At 49.4% G+C, this 17859-nt stretch overlaps 2 protein-coding genes across 4 annotated transcripts in view; one reads left to right on the top strand and one right to left on the bottom strand.

The window, feature by feature from the left end:
* Window positions 1–17663, top strand: part of Vdr (vitamin D receptor) — a 54652-nt gene extending 36989 nt beyond the window's left edge. The window contains exons 5-10 of one of the 2 annotated variants that reach the window (XM_034516200.2): window positions 2381–2565; window positions 2798–2906; window positions 4816–4987; window positions 12958–13109; window positions 13303–13419; window positions 14594–17663. In XM_034516200.2, the coding sequence (XP_034372091.1) occupies window positions 2381–2565; window positions 2798–2906; window positions 4816–4987; window positions 12958–13109; window positions 13303–13419; window positions 14594–14853 (995 nt within the window). In that variant the 3' untranslated portion in view covers window positions 14854–17663. Of the gene's footprint in view, window positions 1–2380; window positions 2566–2797; window positions 2907–4815; window positions 4988–12957; window positions 13110–13302; window positions 13420–14490 lie in introns of both variants that reach the window. The other variant, XM_076911983.1, reaches the window with a different exon arrangement.
* Window positions 6638–17859, bottom strand: part of LOC117718526 (uncharacterized) — a 39549-nt gene continuing 28327 nt past the window's right edge. For both annotated transcript variants that reach the window (XM_076911988.1, XM_034516204.2), the window contains exon 6: window positions 6638–9046. The gene's annotated coding sequence lies outside the window, so the exon portion shown is untranslated. The remainder of the gene's footprint in view (window positions 9047–17859) is intronic.

The following is a 17859-nucleotide window of genomic DNA, read 5'->3' as shown; positions in this document are numbered from 1 at the left end:
GTGTGTCTTTTTCTTTTGCAACAGAGTCTCACTCTGAGTCATGGGTACACTCGGTGCTGCTGTGCTTGACAGTTGGTGTCTGACTACTTGGCCAGCTCTGTGGCAGATGTCCCCAGTGAAGCCCTGTAATGGGACAACAGAATTTTAAGCCATAACCCCTGTCTTTAACATCCTAGACTCTAGAAAAGAAAGCCGCAGATTTCTTGTTTTTCTGTCAGTATTTATTAAAACCTGTACTAGCCGTGAGTCTTAAAGAGTGGAAGACTTAGGTACCCATGAGTGTGCAAAACACTCACTACACAGGAGTAAGAAGAGCTCAGAGCCACTCGGGGCAATCAAGAAAGGCTGAAATGCTGGCCACTGAGGAAAGAGTAGATTATACGTAGCTGTTGGGCAGAGAAGACCCAGGGGACAGGCATCCGGAACAAGTGTAAGCAGGTCGTGTTTACGGCTCAGAATGCCAGCATGCCTAGAACAGGAGCTCTGTCCAAGGATGAAGTTGGAATGAGTTACCAAGAAGCCGGATCATGAGAGGCCTTGACTTCAATTGGATCCTGGCAAACAATGAAGATGCGGAAGGTTCTAGGGAGAATAACACCACAGGATCCTGGAAGGGTTACCAGAATTTGTCAGGCTCATCAACATGCCCGTGGACGCCCACAGTGGGACAGGAAGAGCCCTGCCTTCTGAGCACCCGTCTCTCCCTCCGCCCACCCTTCACACGGGCGGGCGAGAGAGACCGGACACCTGACCGTGGTTCCACAGTCCGTGACCTTTCTCTCCTTGGGATGCTCCTGGGCTTCTTATCCCCCAACCCTGCCTGACCTCCTAGAGGTTGAGCAAACACCTTCTGTGGGAAGAGGCTTGGCAGCTCTTTGGGCAGATGAGTCAGCCACCTGGGCGTGGCTTCCTCCCCGTACTGTTCCCAGTGTGTGTACCTTGGGAAAGAAGACTCCATCTTTCCCAAATACTTCCCTTTCCTGCTATACCTGTAGCTTTGATTGTCCCTTCTAGCCTACCATAGGTACTTCTTCAGCTCCACCCCCACTGACTGCTCTCATCCTCTCTCTCCACAAGGGGCTGAGGTCAGTGGACTTTTCTTGAAGCCCAGAGCCCGTTTACTGCTTCCAGTTCCTTCTCCTGCTCTTGTGAAACTCCTCAGTTCTGTAGGCAGATGCCCTGGCAGCTTGAGTGCAGAGCGAGTAGGTACAGGCTGAGGCCCTAGTGCCCACTCCGAACACCAGGCTCTGCAAGCCCCAGCCAGGCAGTCTGTTTGCCCGGCTGCTGTGCCAGGCATCCTGCTCCCACCTGCCCTTGCAAGCAGCTGCCCAACACAAGGTGTCAGGCGCCATTGCAGAAGCCCCCATACCAGCCTGCAGCAGCCTGCAGGAGACAGAAGATCCTCCATGAACAGTTAGCTACCTACTGCCAAGTGGAAAGGGTCTCCCCAGACTAGGGCTATGGGGCTCCAGACTCCAGGGATCCCAAGAAGGCTCAGAACATTTCACATACCAATTCTGGAGGATAGAGATGGTGTTTTGCAGAGAATCAAAGGAGCAACATCTTTTCTTTGTTTTAAGATTTATTTATTCATTTATTTCATGTATGTGAGTACATCGTTGCTCTCTTCAGACATGCCAGAAGAGGGTGGGCATCGGATCCTCATTACAGATGGTTGTGAGCCACCATGTGGTTGCTGGGAATTGAACTCAGGACCTCTGGAAGAGCAGTCGGTGCTCTTAACCGCTGAGCCATCTCTCCAGCCCAAGCAACGTCTTTTCATGTTGTTTAGAATAGAGCAGATGGCTGAGTTCCACATCTAAGCAGCCGCTTCACAGGGGTCTGGTGAGCTTCTCACCTCCAACATGGGAAAAGCCTAGTTATGGAGCCTGAGGCATGGGCAAGGACTGGCACTTAACACTGTGCCAGGCACACATCCCCCCTCAAGGCAGGTAGCCTTCTGGGATGGTTTTCTCCTCCATCTCTTCCTTCTCTTCCTCTCTCCCATCCTCTCCACTAAAGGGACCTTGGAAGGGACCATATGCTCCAAACTGCTCCCTTTTTACAAGCAAGAGAAGAAAAAATCGTCCAGAAAGTCCACTGTTTCCCCAAGGGTTCACAACTAGATTCCTTGGAATCTAGACTTCAAGTGCCCGACTTCATTCCTCTCAAACCCCTTTCTCCCGTACACAGCGGCCCTTTTGCTGTAGAAATCCCAATTTTCTCCACGTTAAGGCATTGGAGCTAACATGGCAGCTGGGTCCCAAGGAGCTTCAGTGCGAGGAGCTGGCCAGCTCCTTCTGTCCTGCTCCTTTTGTAGTGGAGAAAAGGCTCCAGGAGTTTTGGTTGTGACTCTGGACTCGCTGTCTTGCCTCCACAGTCATCCTAACAGACGAGGAAGTGCAGAGAAAGAGGGAGATGATCATGAAGAGAAAGGAGGAAGAGGCCCTGAAGGACAGCCTGAGGCCCAAGCTGTCTGAGGAGCAGCAGCACATCATAGCCATCCTGCTGGATGCCCACCACAAGACCTACGATCCCACCTATGCTGACTTCAGGGACTTCCGGGTACGTCTGTCAGCCTATGGCTTGAACCAGGCTAGTGGAGAGTCAGGTATAGCCTAGGCACGGGGAGCAGGGGTGGAAGGTTGGGAACCAAGGAAGGTTCGGAGGCTGAGCTGCCCACTGTGAGCCCCTCCTCTCCCTGCAGACCTTCACGGAAGCCGTTGGTGTCAGAGGCAGGAAAGGGGCCCTCAGATAGGGACCTCTTTGCCAAAGACTCCCCATCTTTGCCTTCCAGCCTCCAATTCGTGTGGACACAAGTACAGGGAGCTATTCTCCAAGGCCCACACTCAGCTTCTCCGGGGACTCCTCCTCCTCCAGCTCCGATGTGTACACCACCTCACTAGGTAAGGAGAACCTCTACCAAGAAAGCGGGGGTGGGGGTGTTCAGGCCCACTTGCCCTGAGGCTATAGACAGAAATCTCCCATTTGCATCCTGTGTGTGGCACAGGATTCTCCACAGAGTCCTTCTTTCACAGAAAGGGGGCTGGCTGTGCAATATGCATGCTGGGAAGAGACCAGTGTGGGGTTCTGGCAGTATAGACAGGCCTTCTTGATCCAAGCTCAGCCTCTGAGCCAAACTCTATCCTTGACTTCCTCCCTGGAGGGACCTGGAGGTCAGTATTCAGTGTTTTGCTCCTGGAGTCTTTGGAAGGTGAAGTTGACGTAGTGAGGTGACCTATGATGTGGGAAGGGCCCGGTGGCCTAGGCACAGCTTTGAACAACCTGTCGCCTACTACTCCTGAGAGTATGGCACACTGCTTTCAGCTCACACATTCGTCTCTGTCATCCATAGTCATCCATCCTTCCTCATTCTGCCCTCCCCTCCCCTTCGACCTCTCCACCAGCCCTAGTGCCCTCCTCTTGGGCTCTGAAAGAAGGTGAGGATGAAACCCCCACTCTGGGTGATTATAGCCTTCAGATGCTAGACCTCTAGATGTATACGCATGGGCGTGAGTGTGTTCGTGTGTGTGTGTGTGTGTGTGTGTGTGTGCATGTGTGTGCGTGTGCACACACACACTAAAATTTTTTAATTTAAAACTAAAGTTTTGAAAGACTGAATAGTGTTGTGAAATATAATAACAAGTCAAAAATCCCCCAACTGTTGGATATCTAGATTGGTTCCTAGTCTTTTAGTTTGTCTCTTGGGTAAATATTTATTCCGGTTTTTTTCTTTTATTTTTTTTTTTTTTTTTTTTTTTTTTTTTTTGGTTTTTCGAGACAGGGTTTCTCTGTATAGCCTTGGCTGTCCTGGAACTCACTCGGTAGACCAGGCTGGCCTCAAACTCAGAAATCCGCCTGCCTCTGCCTCCCAAGTGCTGGGATTAAAGGCGTGTGCCACCACCGCCCAGCCTCCGGTTTTTTTCTTATAATGAATGCACAGAACTGGGATTACTCTATGCATAAGTGTACCATTGCTGTTTCTCTTTTTCCTCCTCTGTCAGTCAGTCTATCTGTCTACCCAACCCTGTGTGTGTGTGTGTGTGTGTGTGTGTGTGTGTGTGTGTGTGTGTGTTTGGGCACATAATCACTGTACCCAGGTGCTAGAAGTTAAGAGGCAGATCCCTGTGAGTTCAAGGCCAACCTAGTTTACTAAGTGAGTTCCAGGTCAGCCAGGGCTATAAATTAAGACTCTGTCTTAAAAAAAAAAAAAAAAAAAAAAAAAAGTGTTAACAGTCCATCCATCCCTCCCCCCTTGTCTCTGCCTCCTGAGAACTAATGTTACCGGCACACACGACCACACCCAGCAACTAGAGGCTTTTCACTTAGCTTTTTAGATCACCTGCACAACTACACTTCTTCAGTAGCATCCGTCACTGCAAAAGAGTTTCTGATGCTTTGATCTTTACAGACACGAGCATCGAGTTTATATTTGCTTCCAGTGTATGGCTGGGAAATGTGATATCCTCTGCCTTGTAGTTACTTGATCATAACAGAGGGGAGCCCATTGCCCCCAGGTTAAAGGGCCCCAAACACATTTTTAAATTGAGATTAGTAGAAACTGCATGCTTTGCAAAGCTATAGCTAAGAAGGATTTTTTTTCCTGAGTATCTCTGGCTCCTTGAATTTACTGACTCAAACCGCTAAAATAAGATGGGGAGAGACCCAGAGGGAGCCTGGGGAGGAAGAGACCCTGGGTAAAGGCAGTCACCATTGGATCCTCAGCTAATTGCCCCTAAGACACACAAGGTTCTCACAGGAGGCCCTGGCCTGGGTACCCTTAAGTAGCTCTGCCTCTTTCCTCCTTACCCCCAGACATGATGGAACCATCCAGCTTCTCCAACCTGGATCTGAATGAAGAGGATTCTGATGATCCCTCTGTGACTCTGGACCTGTCTCCGCTCTCCATGTTGCCCCACCTGGCTGACCTTGTCAGTTACAGCATCCAAAAGGTCATCGGCTTTGCCAAGATGATTCCAGGATTCAGGTAAGAAGCTCTTGCAAGCCGGGCGGTGGTGGTGCACGCCTTTAATCCCAGCACTTGGGAGGCAGAGGCAGGCGGTTTTCTGAGTTCGAGGCCAGCCTGGTCTACAGAGTGAGTTCCAGGACAGCCAGGGCTACACAGAAAAACCCTGTCTCGAAAAACCAAAAAAACAAACAAACAAAAAAACCAAACCAAAAAAAAAAAAAAAAAAAAAACAAAACAACAACAACAAAAACAACAACAACAACAACAAAAAAGAAGCTCTTGCAATGTGTGAAGAGCTGCCCGAATCCTATACAGACTAAGATGATGGCAGCTTTCCAGTGCTTCCTCCGAACACAGCCTCAGGCCCACCCCAGAGTGCTTACACCACCCCTGGACCAGGCCGGATATACTTTCCCACACGTAGCTACCCAGCATCGTGTTGAGAGCCAGTCCCGAGAGCAGCGCCACTGCTCGCTTTCCGAAGGATGAAATGAAATCCCACTGGGATCTCATGGCCACCTAAGATCCTTCTATGACGTCAGAACCAGCCCAAGGACCCCTAGCTCCTGCAGCCGGTTCCCACTTGATTCCTCTGGCTTGCAACTAGTCCTTAGATTCCATCCTGCACATGCACTTCTGAGGCCAGGATGAAGTAAGAGTGAAGACAACATATAGGACTTGTGGACTTGTGAAGTAATTCAGGAATCCTAGAAACATGGCGGCAAGTTCACTGGCATACATGGCCTGGCCATTCTTTACTCAAATCTGTACCAAAATACCATCTCCAGATCACACTAAGCCTTCTTACCAAAGGAAGATACAAAGAATCTACTAGAGTAGGCATTGCACTCTACAGACTAGTTCATACAGATTTCCCCATTTATGTCAATTTGTTTCAATAATAATTGCATATGGAACTGGGGAGATGGCTTGGTGGTTAAGAGTGCTCACTGTGTAAGCATGAAAACCAGAGTTCAGATCCTTAATACCCACATAAAGAAATCCAAGTCAGGACTGGAGAGCTGGCTTAAGAGCACTGACTGTTCTTCCAAAGGTCCCAAGTTTGATTCCCAGCACCTACACGATAGCTTACAACTGTCTGTACCTCTAGTTTTAGGACATCCAGCGCCCTCTTCTGGCCTTCATAGGTACTGCATGCATGTGGTATTCAGATGTACACCCAGGCAAAAACACCCAGATATAAAGATTAAAAAAAAAAATCCAGGCTAGTTTGGTACAAATCCCAGCATTCAGAGGCAGAGGGAATCCTCAGGGCAAGCTGGCTACCTGGACTAGCTAAATCAGCCAGCTCTAGGGCTCAGAAAACCTTGCTCCAATATATAAAGTCATACAAGGTCAAGTGGGGGTACATAGTGCTGACCTCCGGCCACCATACACATGCCCACACACGTCTATACACATATGAACATGCACACACAGACCTGCACACACACAGACACCATATATATATATATATATATATATATATATACTTATATTTATATTACTATATGTTATATATTCTATAAATATAATTAAATATAAATATATGTATGTTTATATGTGTGTATACAGATATAATATAAATATATCATAATAATATATTATTAATTATAATATATTACATGTAATATATAATTATAAAATATAATAAATATAATATAAATAAAATAAACATATATCATGTAAAAATAAGATAATGGCATGTATGTTACTGATATCTGAATATCCATTCAGTGTTACATAGTCTTAAAACAATTCGGTATTGTCACTTTTAATATATATATTGAAATATGGTTAGATCTATATTTATGTATATTTAATATCTTCACTGTTTCCAAAAGCTCATTGGGTACATTTCTGTAAAACCCATACATAATGTGGTCAAGAAACAGGAAAAAGTCAGTCAACACAAAGCAATGCAGACATCACTTCCCGTGGTAGCAATAGCTGACACCAGACCACTTCCTAAACACTGAAACTAGGGCCTGGTGTTGGGTCCTGGGAGCTGGAAGTGGTTTAACACTGGCCACCTTTGGGTAGAAGCTAACAGGGGATGACTTTCATGGTTTTGCCCACCATTGTGAGGGAAAGCAGTCAGTTCTTTTCTAAAGTACCACACCGTCCTCTCAACAATGGCAGTTTGTAGAGCTAACACAGCGTCTCCTAATGGGTTTCTAACAGGAGACAACTGCCTGAGTGTTGTTTTATACTGCTCACCAACTCAGACTGGATCAGTGAGTGACATGTGGAAGAGAAACATGACAAGCAGTGTTGAGACACACAGTGACACACAGTCACACAGACACACACAGTCACACAGTCACACAGACACACACCGTCACACAGACACACACAGTCACACAGACACACAGACACATAGATATACACAATGACACACACAGAGACACAGACCCACACAAAGACACAGACACACACAAAGATACACAGACACACACAGTCACAGACACACATACACAGAAACACACAGAGAGACACACTGTCACACAGTCACACACATACAGACACACAATCACACATACACAGACACACACACACAGTGACACAGACACATACATACACAGACATACACCCACACAGAGACACACAATCACAGAGACACATGCTCACACACACACACACACACACACACACACACACACACACACACTGCACATTCAGCTGTGGCGACAGGAGCAAGGGGCTGCTGTCAGCCAGCTGAGCACACCCGAGGCTCCTGTGTGGGACGAGGCCTGGTTCACCCTCAGAGCCTTGCTGTGGAATAGGCAACACATTTTATTTAGTTCCAGATCCTTCTATGGTGCTCGGTGCTGCTATCTGCAAACTCCATGTCTCCCAAAGTCGTGTTTTGTGTAATTAACTGGAATCAAAACACTCCAAGGTACTGAAGTCCTTCTGGCAGCAGCTGGCTTCCACCCGATTCTGAGGAGCACTCTTGTCTGTGAGCACCATCTTTCCTCACTGTAGTGTGGGAGAGGGCGGACAGGTGGCCCCTGAGACCCCCTCTATATGCCAAAGTCTGGAGTTTGGATGCAGTAGAGGCAGCTATTATAGAATGCGTCCCAACTACCTCCCATACCTTATCATTTACTCCCCTCTCTCTCCAAGGCTGAGACAATCCACTCTCCTTTCCTTTCAGGGCCCATGTCCCCACAGGGTTCACTCCCCTAGCGCTGTAGTCATGGCTATACATGAACAGACATGAGAGCCACCCAGCTATTTCGTCAACATGGGCTGAATGGATGCTAAACATCCTCCCTCAGGTTGGCTTCTCTTTCCTCGGAGCGCGGCCTGAGAAATTTCAGAACAAGCTTCTTGATAACAAAAATGGACCAGGCCTTTGCCGGGGAGCTCTAGTAGTACAGAAATGTGGATACCCAGACTAGACAGAAGGGATGCTGTATCTGGACAGCAGCCAGCCCGACAGCTCTCCGGGTCTGCGGTTTCCACACTAAGGAGTTGTGTTTTTCTGAGAACAGTAGTTGCATCCCTGACAACTTTGATCTTGTTGCCCGAAGGCGAGGGAGACAGGTGGGGAGAGGCGGGACGAGACTTCTGTGTGGGTGAGGGGCGTGGGGATGGGATGAAACGGCTTGGGCACAGGACCAAGCCAGGGCAAGACTCGATAGGCTCTTCTGGGCTTACACGGCACAGTAGCGCACCCTTGGCACTGCTCCCCCATCCTACCTCCCACCCTTGACAGTGCTCCAGTTCACCCACAAACCTCTCTCTTCGTGCTTCAGAAGAAGTACACGGAGGAGGTGGTGTCGGCCGGGATGTGCGCTGTGGATGCAGGCCGAGCATGCGCAGACTGTCAGTGATGTAGGACACAAGACCACAGCTGCTCAGGCCCGGCTTCGTGAGCTAAATGCTTGCAGCCCACTTCCATTTCTGGGGACTCCTTGTCCGGCCACAGGCTGGAGGTTGTGGTGTTCCCTCACCCTAGGCCCTTTCCCCGCTCAGTTGTTTATCCTTCGCTTCAGCAGCTTTCTTGTATAAACCGTGAGGGATTGGAGTTGATTAGAAGATCATCTCTGGCCTCCAGGGATTCAGGGTCTGATGGGAGAGATAGACAGTGTAAGCAATGCCTGCCAAGAGATAAGAACTCTGCTGGAAAGTTGCTGGAGGTACAATACCGTGGGAAGACAGGCAGTGAGGAGCTGGCCAGACAGCCACAGAGTTCTAGGGAGCATCTCAGGTGCCCAGAAGGGGCCACAGCTGTGAATCGCTACTGGCCAGGTCCTGGGTTAGTACTTGCCATAGCAGAGTGGGCTCCCTTCCCAGTTTCCTGGAACCAGGGTTAGAAAGTCCCTGCATTTCCCAGCTGTGGGTGTAATGTGGGGTCCTGGTAGGTTTCCCTCACAACAGTAGTCTGGGTCCAGAGGCTGAGCTTGGCTCTTGGAGAAATCTGCAGAAGTCACCCACAGCCGTTCATCCCTCATCCTATTGAAACCTCGTTTCAAGCAGCAGGCCTGACTGACTGATCATCAGTTCTGAGTAGAGCAAAGCCCTTCGTCACAATGACATGGAGGAGCAGAACCGAGAAGGGGCCACGATGCCTCTTGTGTTGCAACATGATACAGCCTACCCACTAAGAACTGAGCTGGTTTTTATGTGCTTTTATACTTTTTCTTAATTCCCCCAAGATTTAATAGTGAGCTAAAACACGAATGCAAGTGGTGTTTGCTCTGTTTATTGTTAGCTAGGTTTATTGTTTTTGCCTGCTTGCTTGCTTGCTTTTCCAGTGGTGTCTCACTTTGACGTTCAGTCTGGTCTAGAACTTACCATGTAGCCCAAGCTGGACTCAAACTCCCCCTGTTTCAGCCTCCTGAATGCCATCACTATACCTAGTTAGTTTTTACTTTTTTAATGTGCGTTGAGTATTTAGAGGTATTTAGATACCATATTGTTAATCTGTTTGTCAACCATAAAAGTAGGATACTGTAGTTCTCTTTAAAAAAAGAAAAATCAGGACTGGTGAGCTGGCTCTGCCCGTGAAGGGATTCCCAGCCAAAGCCTGATGCCCTGAGGTTAAGTTCCCAGAATCCATGGTGGAAGGAGAGAAGAGAGAACTTATTAGAACTGATTCTCCAAAAGTGTCCCTCTGACCTCTACAAGTATTCCAGAGCACATGTGCACACACCCCTTCACACACAATAGCAATAGCAATGATAAATTGATTTTTAAAAAATTAAATTAGGGCTGGAGAGATGGCTCAGCAGTTAAGAGCACTGACTGTTCTTCCAGAGGTCCTGAGTTCGATTCCCAGCAACCACATGGTGGCTCACAACCATCTGTAATGGGATCTGATGCCCTCTTTTGGTGTGTCTGAAGAGAGTGACAGCGTACTCACATGCATAAAATAAATAAATCTTTTTTTAAAGCTCACTTAGCCATGGTCGGGGGCTCTCACAGGTGATGGAGAAGTCTGGAGGTTTGCTGTGTCACTAGACCATGTGCAAGTGTACGACCCTCAGGGATAAGGACAGGCAGAAGGACAGGCCATTGACCAGGTGCGGTGTGACAGCCTCACAGCTGGGTCTAGAGGCTGTGAGCTTGGCTCTTGGAGAAATCTGCAGAAGTCACCCACAGCCGTTCATCAAACATGGTGAAGTGGCACTAGCCATGCAGTCTCCAATCGGAGGCTTCCCAATGTCATATCTGTGCGGTTTCTCAGTCCTGACCCTTGACTAGCCCTCTAGCCATGGAAGCCGTTCACTTCCCACCATGTCAACTGTTTCCTGCCTTCACATACCGAAGTGCTGCAGAAAGTGTCTTATCCTGTCTACAGGAGACTCCTACGGAGGAGTCTAGACAGTCGGGCAAGGAAAGGAGGGAAAGCCAGAGGCAAGTTGGCCTATCAACCTGCTCCCCACCCCCAGCCATTGCTCAGACAAGCCTAGCTCTTGACTCAGAAGATTGGCCTCTTGTCACACCAACCTGTTTATTGATCTTCTTGTATCCAGCATTCAGTAATCACCGTGGGGAAAACAATAAGGCAGTTAGGACTTGGTATTGACTCTCAGTAGCTTACAAAGAAAAGTTAGAACTGGGAGATGCAATCCCAGCTCTCAGGAGGCAGAGAAAACTTCAACTGGGCTGGGCTACAACCCTGGTGTCCAAAATGCAAAACAGAGACAGAGGTAAGAACAGGAAGGGAGAGGTCAAAGGTGAGCACCATCAATAAGAACTGGTGACAAGGAAAGAGCCAGATTTTTGGAGGTCGGGGATGCCACAGGACAGCATACTGGTTTGCAGGCCAGCACGATGTGATGGAGGGTTAAAAGAAGGTGTGTCTGAACCCATCTGAAGCATCTGAGATATTTAAAAAGATAAAGGGTCTTGCTGTCAAGCTGGAAACCTAAGTAACCCATGAAACTCACATGGTAGAAGAAGAGCTTCTCCCAGTTGTCCTTTGACATCTACAAGTACGCTGTGGCGCGTGCGCGCGCGCGTGCACACACACGCACACACACACACACCCCTCCACACACACACAAGACAAATAATGTAATTTTTAAAAAAATGGAAGGAAAGCATTGTTGCCAGCTGAAGCTCTGCATCTTCAAAGGCGTGCTGTGTAGGCGTGCACAGCAATTGAATGCAGAGTGGCCCCGTGTTGCAAGAATGGAGGAGGGGTGGCGTTTGGAATGGGAAGAGGCCTGGAAAGACCCACCACTGCCAAGTTGTGGAGTCTGGACTTGATCTTGGGGCGTTTGATCCTATGGAGGACCTCGGGCACAAGAATAACACTGCCCTGTAGCAGCAGCAGCAAAGCCAATGGAAGGCTTGAGACTCTGGGATTCCAGTAGGACGCTGTTGCCCAAACCATGGAAGGCCACTGTCTTACTGTTCTGTTCCTGAGAAGAGACTCCATGACCAAGGCAACTCTTGCATTTAACTGGGGGGCTTCCTTACAGTTTCAGAGGGTTAGTCCATGATCCTCATGGCTGGAAGCAGACACGGCGGCACTAGAGAAGTAGCTGAGAGCTTTACACCCTGATCCACAGGCAGCAGGCAGAGAGAGAACCACTAAACCTGGTTTGGGCCATTTAAACCGCAAAGCCCACCTCCCCCAGTGATACACACCTTCCAACAAGACCACACTTACTCCACCAAGGCTACATACACATCCCCATCCTTCCAAAATAGCCCCACTCCTCGTGACTAAACATTCAAATCTATGACCCTGTGGCGACCATTCTCATTCAAACCACCACAGCTGTGGAGACAGCTCAGTAGATCAAGTGCCTGCCGTACAAGTGTGTGAGGTCCTGAGTTCAGATCCCCAAACCTCACTTAAAAGCCGGATGTGTGGCAGTTCGCATCCATAACCCCAGCGCTAGCATAGGGAGGCAAATGGATTCCTATGGCTCACTAGCCAGGTAGTCGATCCGAAACAGCCAGCTCTGGGTTCAGCAAGAGACCCTGTCTCCAAACACAATGTTCGATCGAAGACATCGGACACCAACCTCTGGCCTCCACACATACACATAACAAAAAAAAAAAAAAAAAAAAAAAAAAAAAAAAAAATGGAGCTCTGAAACAGAGCAGTCCTAGTGTGAGCAGGAAGTTAAGAGGTCAAGGGCTCAGGGGGTGTCCTGGAGACAGAATCGTCTATGGTTGCTATTGAGGAGAACTAGACAAGTGGAATACAGAAAGTGTTGACAGTAGTTCTGGCTACACCTTTTGCAAACCTGCCTTGTGTGGTACAACAGAGGGAGCTTCCTTTGGCTGCCCCTCCCTGTCTGTGGTAGCTTCGGCTGTCAGTCACTGAGCTACGGAGACAGCCTTAGGTTCTCTCCCTCCAGATACCTTCTTTCCCGGTCCAGCCAGGCTGGAACCCCTTGATGGAAGAGCCAGACACACGTCGGTCAGCCATCGGGTATAGCCCTGTCCAAACACTAACCGGTTGCCTGTGATTTGAACTGGTTACCTGACTTTTCCTGGCCTGCCTTCCCCAACAGGGATCTCACCTCCGATGACCAGATTGTCCTGCTTAAGTCAAGTGCCATTGAGGTGATCATGTTGCGTTCCAACCAGTCTTTCACCATGGATGACATGACCTGGGACTGTGGCAGCCAGGACTACAAGTATGACATCGCTGATGTCTCCAAAGGTATGGTGGGACTCCACCTGTACTTCCTCCAGCTCCCAGACTAATCCTCTATCCTGGCTCTGGACTCTTGGGAGTTTGACCAGACACATGAAAGGGGAATGGCGACAGCAGAGAGGAGGGAAGGGGCAATGCCCAGGGGTAGTTTCGGGTAGAGTGGGTATCTCTGCCTCATCCTGGCTGTTCTCTCTCACAGCTGGGCACACCCTGGAGCTGATTGAGCCCCTCATAAAGTTCCAGGTGGGGCTGAAGAAGCTGAACTTACACGAGGAAGAACATGTCCTGCTCATGGCCATCTGCATTGTCTCCCCAGGTATGGAGCCTGGGAGGGAGGAGCTGAGAAACTTGGTACACGGTGGGGACTGTGAGTGACAGAGACCTGCTGAGAGCCAGCAGGCCAGTCTGAGGGAGGGATGAACAAGAGAAGCAATAAGGAAATAAGGAAATGCTCGCTTTGCTGGGTTTACACAGCCCAGAAGGCATGTGGAGGGGTCGCTCAACACATGTGGCTTTGTCTTGTGGAGGCCAAGGTGATTCATGGGACTTTGAGGAACCAGATGAGCAGGCTTCCACAGGCCATTCATAGGACTTGGGCGTCCCCAGTACTCAGGCTCTGTTCTTGTGTGACCTCGGATGAACTTTTTAGTCACCTGAGATTCCTCAGAGGCAGGGCACCAGTCCTTGGGGAGTAATAGATGCTTCTGCCTGGGTTGACTTTGGAGGCTGTGGGATGTGACCCAAAGGGGAGAAGACTGAGAAGGAAGTTGTTGGGGTCTTGGAGATGTTATATTGGTGATAAAGCCCAAACGACAGCGTCCTGACCCAGCCTCGACCATGTGTGCACAGGGAACATACTAGTGGCCTGTGGCCAAGAATGCCAAGGGTGAAGGCCCAAGGAGTAGACGTGGGCTTCCCTCCTGAAGTCCAGCTGGCATGTGCTCAGCTACTCACAGTAATGATTTACTGAGCACCTGCCATGGCCAGACACTGGACAAGGCACAGGGGGTCACAGGAAAAAGGATAGACTTCTCTCCCATGAGAGTTAGGGAAAAACAAATGCTGGTATGAACCCATCTGCACTATAATGAGAATTTTGAATATGAAGATGCTACTGGAGAGATCCTGGCATAGATCTGGGGCACAGAGATGGAGGGTTATCAGGAGCAGCCTTCTTCAGGAAGAGCTTTGAGTCTGTTCTGTGATAACCAGTCAGTCAGTCGGGGGGAAATGACAAGAGCTGGTTTCCAGGCAAAGGGGAGACCCGTTAGCCAGAGTGGGAAGTACCTGACTACCAAAGCAAGGACTGAACCTAGAGACAGAAGGAGTGGGGTGAGGTGGGTACAGGAACAGATGAGCCCACAAAAGGACTTGGTCTCAAATGTAGGGGACGTCATCAGGGGCGATGCTGACATAGGCTACCTGTGTGATGGATACTGTGAAACTGAGCCGTGAGCATCCTGTGTCTTCCTCCATCCCCTGTGACACAGACCGACCTGGGGTCCAGGACGCCAAGCTGGTTGAAGCCATCCAGGACCGCCTATCCAACACGCTGCAGACCTATATCCGCTGCCGCCACCCACCCCCAGGCAGCCACCAGCTCTACGCCAAGATGATCCAGAAGCTGGCTGACCTGCGGAGCCTCAACGAGGAACACTCCAAACAGTACCGGTCCCTCTCCTTCCAGCCGGAGAATAGCATGAAGCTCACACCCCTTGTGCTAGAGGTGTTTGGGAATGAAATCTCCTGACCAGGGTGGCCTGCAGTGGTGCCTGGGTAGGGCCGTTCCTCCAAGGCCCTGTGCCCAGGCCCTGGGCTGGATGCAGCCCAGCAGTGCCTCCTGCCCCTTCTGGAGTTCAGTCCTTCCTCTGCCGTGGCCTATGTCTGTCTGGCTCATTCTTTCTCCTGCCCAGCCTAACACCTGGTCTCCCTTTCCTGTAGAACGCAGGTTGCTCCTGTCCCTTGAGGCCTCAGTTAGAAAAGGCTGCTGTTTATTTGACAAAGAAACTCAAGTGGGGGTAGAGGGCAGAGGCTGAAGGCAGAGAGCTCTGCCTAGGGATGCCTCCACCACAGGGGGCTGCTGCTCACATCAAGAGAGGCAGGCAGAAGAGATGTGTCCATTCTTCAGGGACAGGTACCTATACCTACCCACTCTCAGTCCTACCTGCCCAGAGCCTGAGGAGAAATCTGGCTCCTGACTACAAAGGGTACATAACCTACCCATCATCCCTTCTGTGTCCCGTCTCACCCTGCCGCCTGTCTGTGTCATTCTGACCCAGGAGAGTCGGTCACTGCAGGGGGCAGGGGGCTCCTTCCTCTGCCTTTATACTCATAGATGCATTCACTGCCAAGACAACCAAATACACTACCACACTAACTAAGGAGCACTCACCTAGCCCTGCAGTTCCCACCTCTAAGGTTTTGCCATGGTAACCCCCCAGGGCCAGGACCTCTGGTAGAGTGTGCTTCTTTCCCATCCCCAGAGCCAGGGACCTAGAAACTACCATTGGAGAGGCCCCAGGGGATTGAATACAGGGCCCAGGTAATGAAGGACAGACCAAGTCAGCTTCCCCGCAGGACGGTGAACGGAAGTCCATCTCTCTCTGTCATCAAGGTGAGGGTTCTGAAGCCTGGAGCTGTGGGAACACTTCTCTCCTCTATACCATTAGATGTGTCAGGACCAAGTTGTCCCAACTTTCAGAAAGTCCCTAGTCCTGTCTTCATCCCTTACCCCGCCAGTGCCTTACCACCTACCCAGGAAAGCAGTCCTTTGGCCTCCCAGGGCCTCACAATTTGACCACCTAGAGTATCCCAGAAGTCATCTCAGCCACTCCATCGCCCCCCACTTGGAGCAGCAGCATCCCACCCCCTGCCCCACTTACCAATGAGAGCTACCTTTTCCACACAATAGAATGGGATGGAGGAAGACCAACAGCTGCCCAGATCGGCCTCCAAGCCTGCTTTTCAGACGTAAAGCCAGACATAAGCACTCCCCACCTCAAGGGAAAAATGGAGGGGGTAGTCAGAAATTGGGGTACAGTGATATGGGGCCAGTTCTTCCTGACTGTCACTCTACCACCCAAAAGTCAATGTAGACCTACGAAATGGCCAGGTGACAGGCTGGGGACATATTTTCAAACTCCATTTCTTCCTCTGTAGCAGCCCAGCCCAGGACTTTGGAATCCTGTTCACCCCAAATACACACCTTGCTGATCACAGGTTGTGGGTGTGGGGGACCCATACAGAGGAGGTCCTTTTCATAGGACAACTCACAGAAAGTCCTTCGAGTGAATGCTTGCCCTGGGGAATGCAGCCACATTGGAAGCACCATTAGTGTCCACCTGGCCCTGTTTCCCAGTATTCAAGTGGAAAACATCTGGAAGCAGCTTTTCTATATATGCAGAAGGCTTAGTTTTAAGTCATTAGATCAGAAGTGTTTTCAGAATTAGATCCCGCCTGTTCTATATTCTAACTCTGAGGGTGGCGGCGCCTGATTCAGAGCAGTGTGTGTGTGTGTGTGTGTGTGTGTGTGAAAATACTGTACATTAATGATTATTGTCACTGCATTAAAAAAAAAAAAAAAACAACTAGAGACCTTTGATTTTAGCTGCAGAACACATTGGTCCAGCTCACTACTCAACGGGAGGGAACATCTGAAAGTTGATAAGCTAGTTCAACTCCTTTATAATGAGAACCTGACATCAAAGGAGAGTGTGGTTTACCTGGCTCTTGTAATTAGAAGCATTCCCGGGCTTAGAAAAAATTTGAACTTATGGTCCTGGGCCACTTTATACTGAGCCTGTTTCCACTGCTCTGGTAGTTGAGCCAGGATATGAGGAAGCCCTGGATACTAGAACAAACCTGTGTCTGGGACTGTCCCTTTTCCCTGCGTAATAAACTCACCCACCCATCCTAAGGAGGGCAAGCACTCGGCCTCCCTGAGTGAGACTTGGCTTTAGGTCTCTCCACACCAGTCCTGTGTGTGACTGTTGTCCTGTCAAAAACGTACATCAGCCTTTGGAAAGCCTCTGTCATCCCAGTCCTGGCCTCTCCAGGAAACTCCACAGGCCTTCAGAGAATACCAGCTTCTCAGCTCAAGGGCTCATGGTTGAGAAGCACCCAAAGGGAAGGAAGTCTGGGAGGAAAAGACACAGGACCGAGTCGGTTTCAGAACTGAACTAAGAGGGAGCAGCATCATCTAGTTTTATTCTGAACGTACAAAGGCAGGGCCTTGAAGGAACTCACACTTCGGAGGCGGAAATGGGTACCAGAATGCGAAATCAGGGAAGTCCTCCTGCTGCCTATGTGGGAGAGAGTAGGGGAGTCCAAACCAGGTCACCAGCGATGCTTGAGGTAAATGACAAATCTGGTTGGAAGTCAGGCATCACGGCTCTAAAAAGTTTCCTAAGAGACTTCCGGAGAGAAAAAAAGTGTTTCCCAGGAGCTTGCCAAATAAACCAATGAAAAAGCTTTGCCAATGGTAATAAGAGATGCTCATACTTTCATTGTGCTTGCTATGTGACAAGTATCCGCTGTAAATAAAAGCCTCTTGAAAACCAACTTGCTTGATCTTTATATGAACCCCATGGAAGATGCGTTGGTTTGTCTCCACATGGCGGAGGGATACGTCGCCCAAAGCTCACTGGTGGTGAGTGAGAGGAGGAATTTAGACCCGGGCACCTATCTTTGGAAGCCTTAATTAGTTGAAACCTTCTACTGCCCCCTACAGAGTTAGGTGATTGTGACAAAGGATTGG

Source organism: Arvicanthis niloticus, chromosome 13, assembly GCF_011762505.2.
Source record: "Arvicanthis niloticus isolate mArvNil1 chromosome 13, mArvNil1.pat.X, whole genome shotgun sequence".
In the NCBI taxonomy this organism is placed as follows: domain Eukaryota; kingdom Metazoa; phylum Chordata; class Mammalia; order Rodentia; family Muridae; genus Arvicanthis; species Arvicanthis niloticus.
The sequence above is the reverse complement of the archived record's forward strand: the minus strand, read 5'-3'. Positions and strand labels throughout refer to the sequence as shown.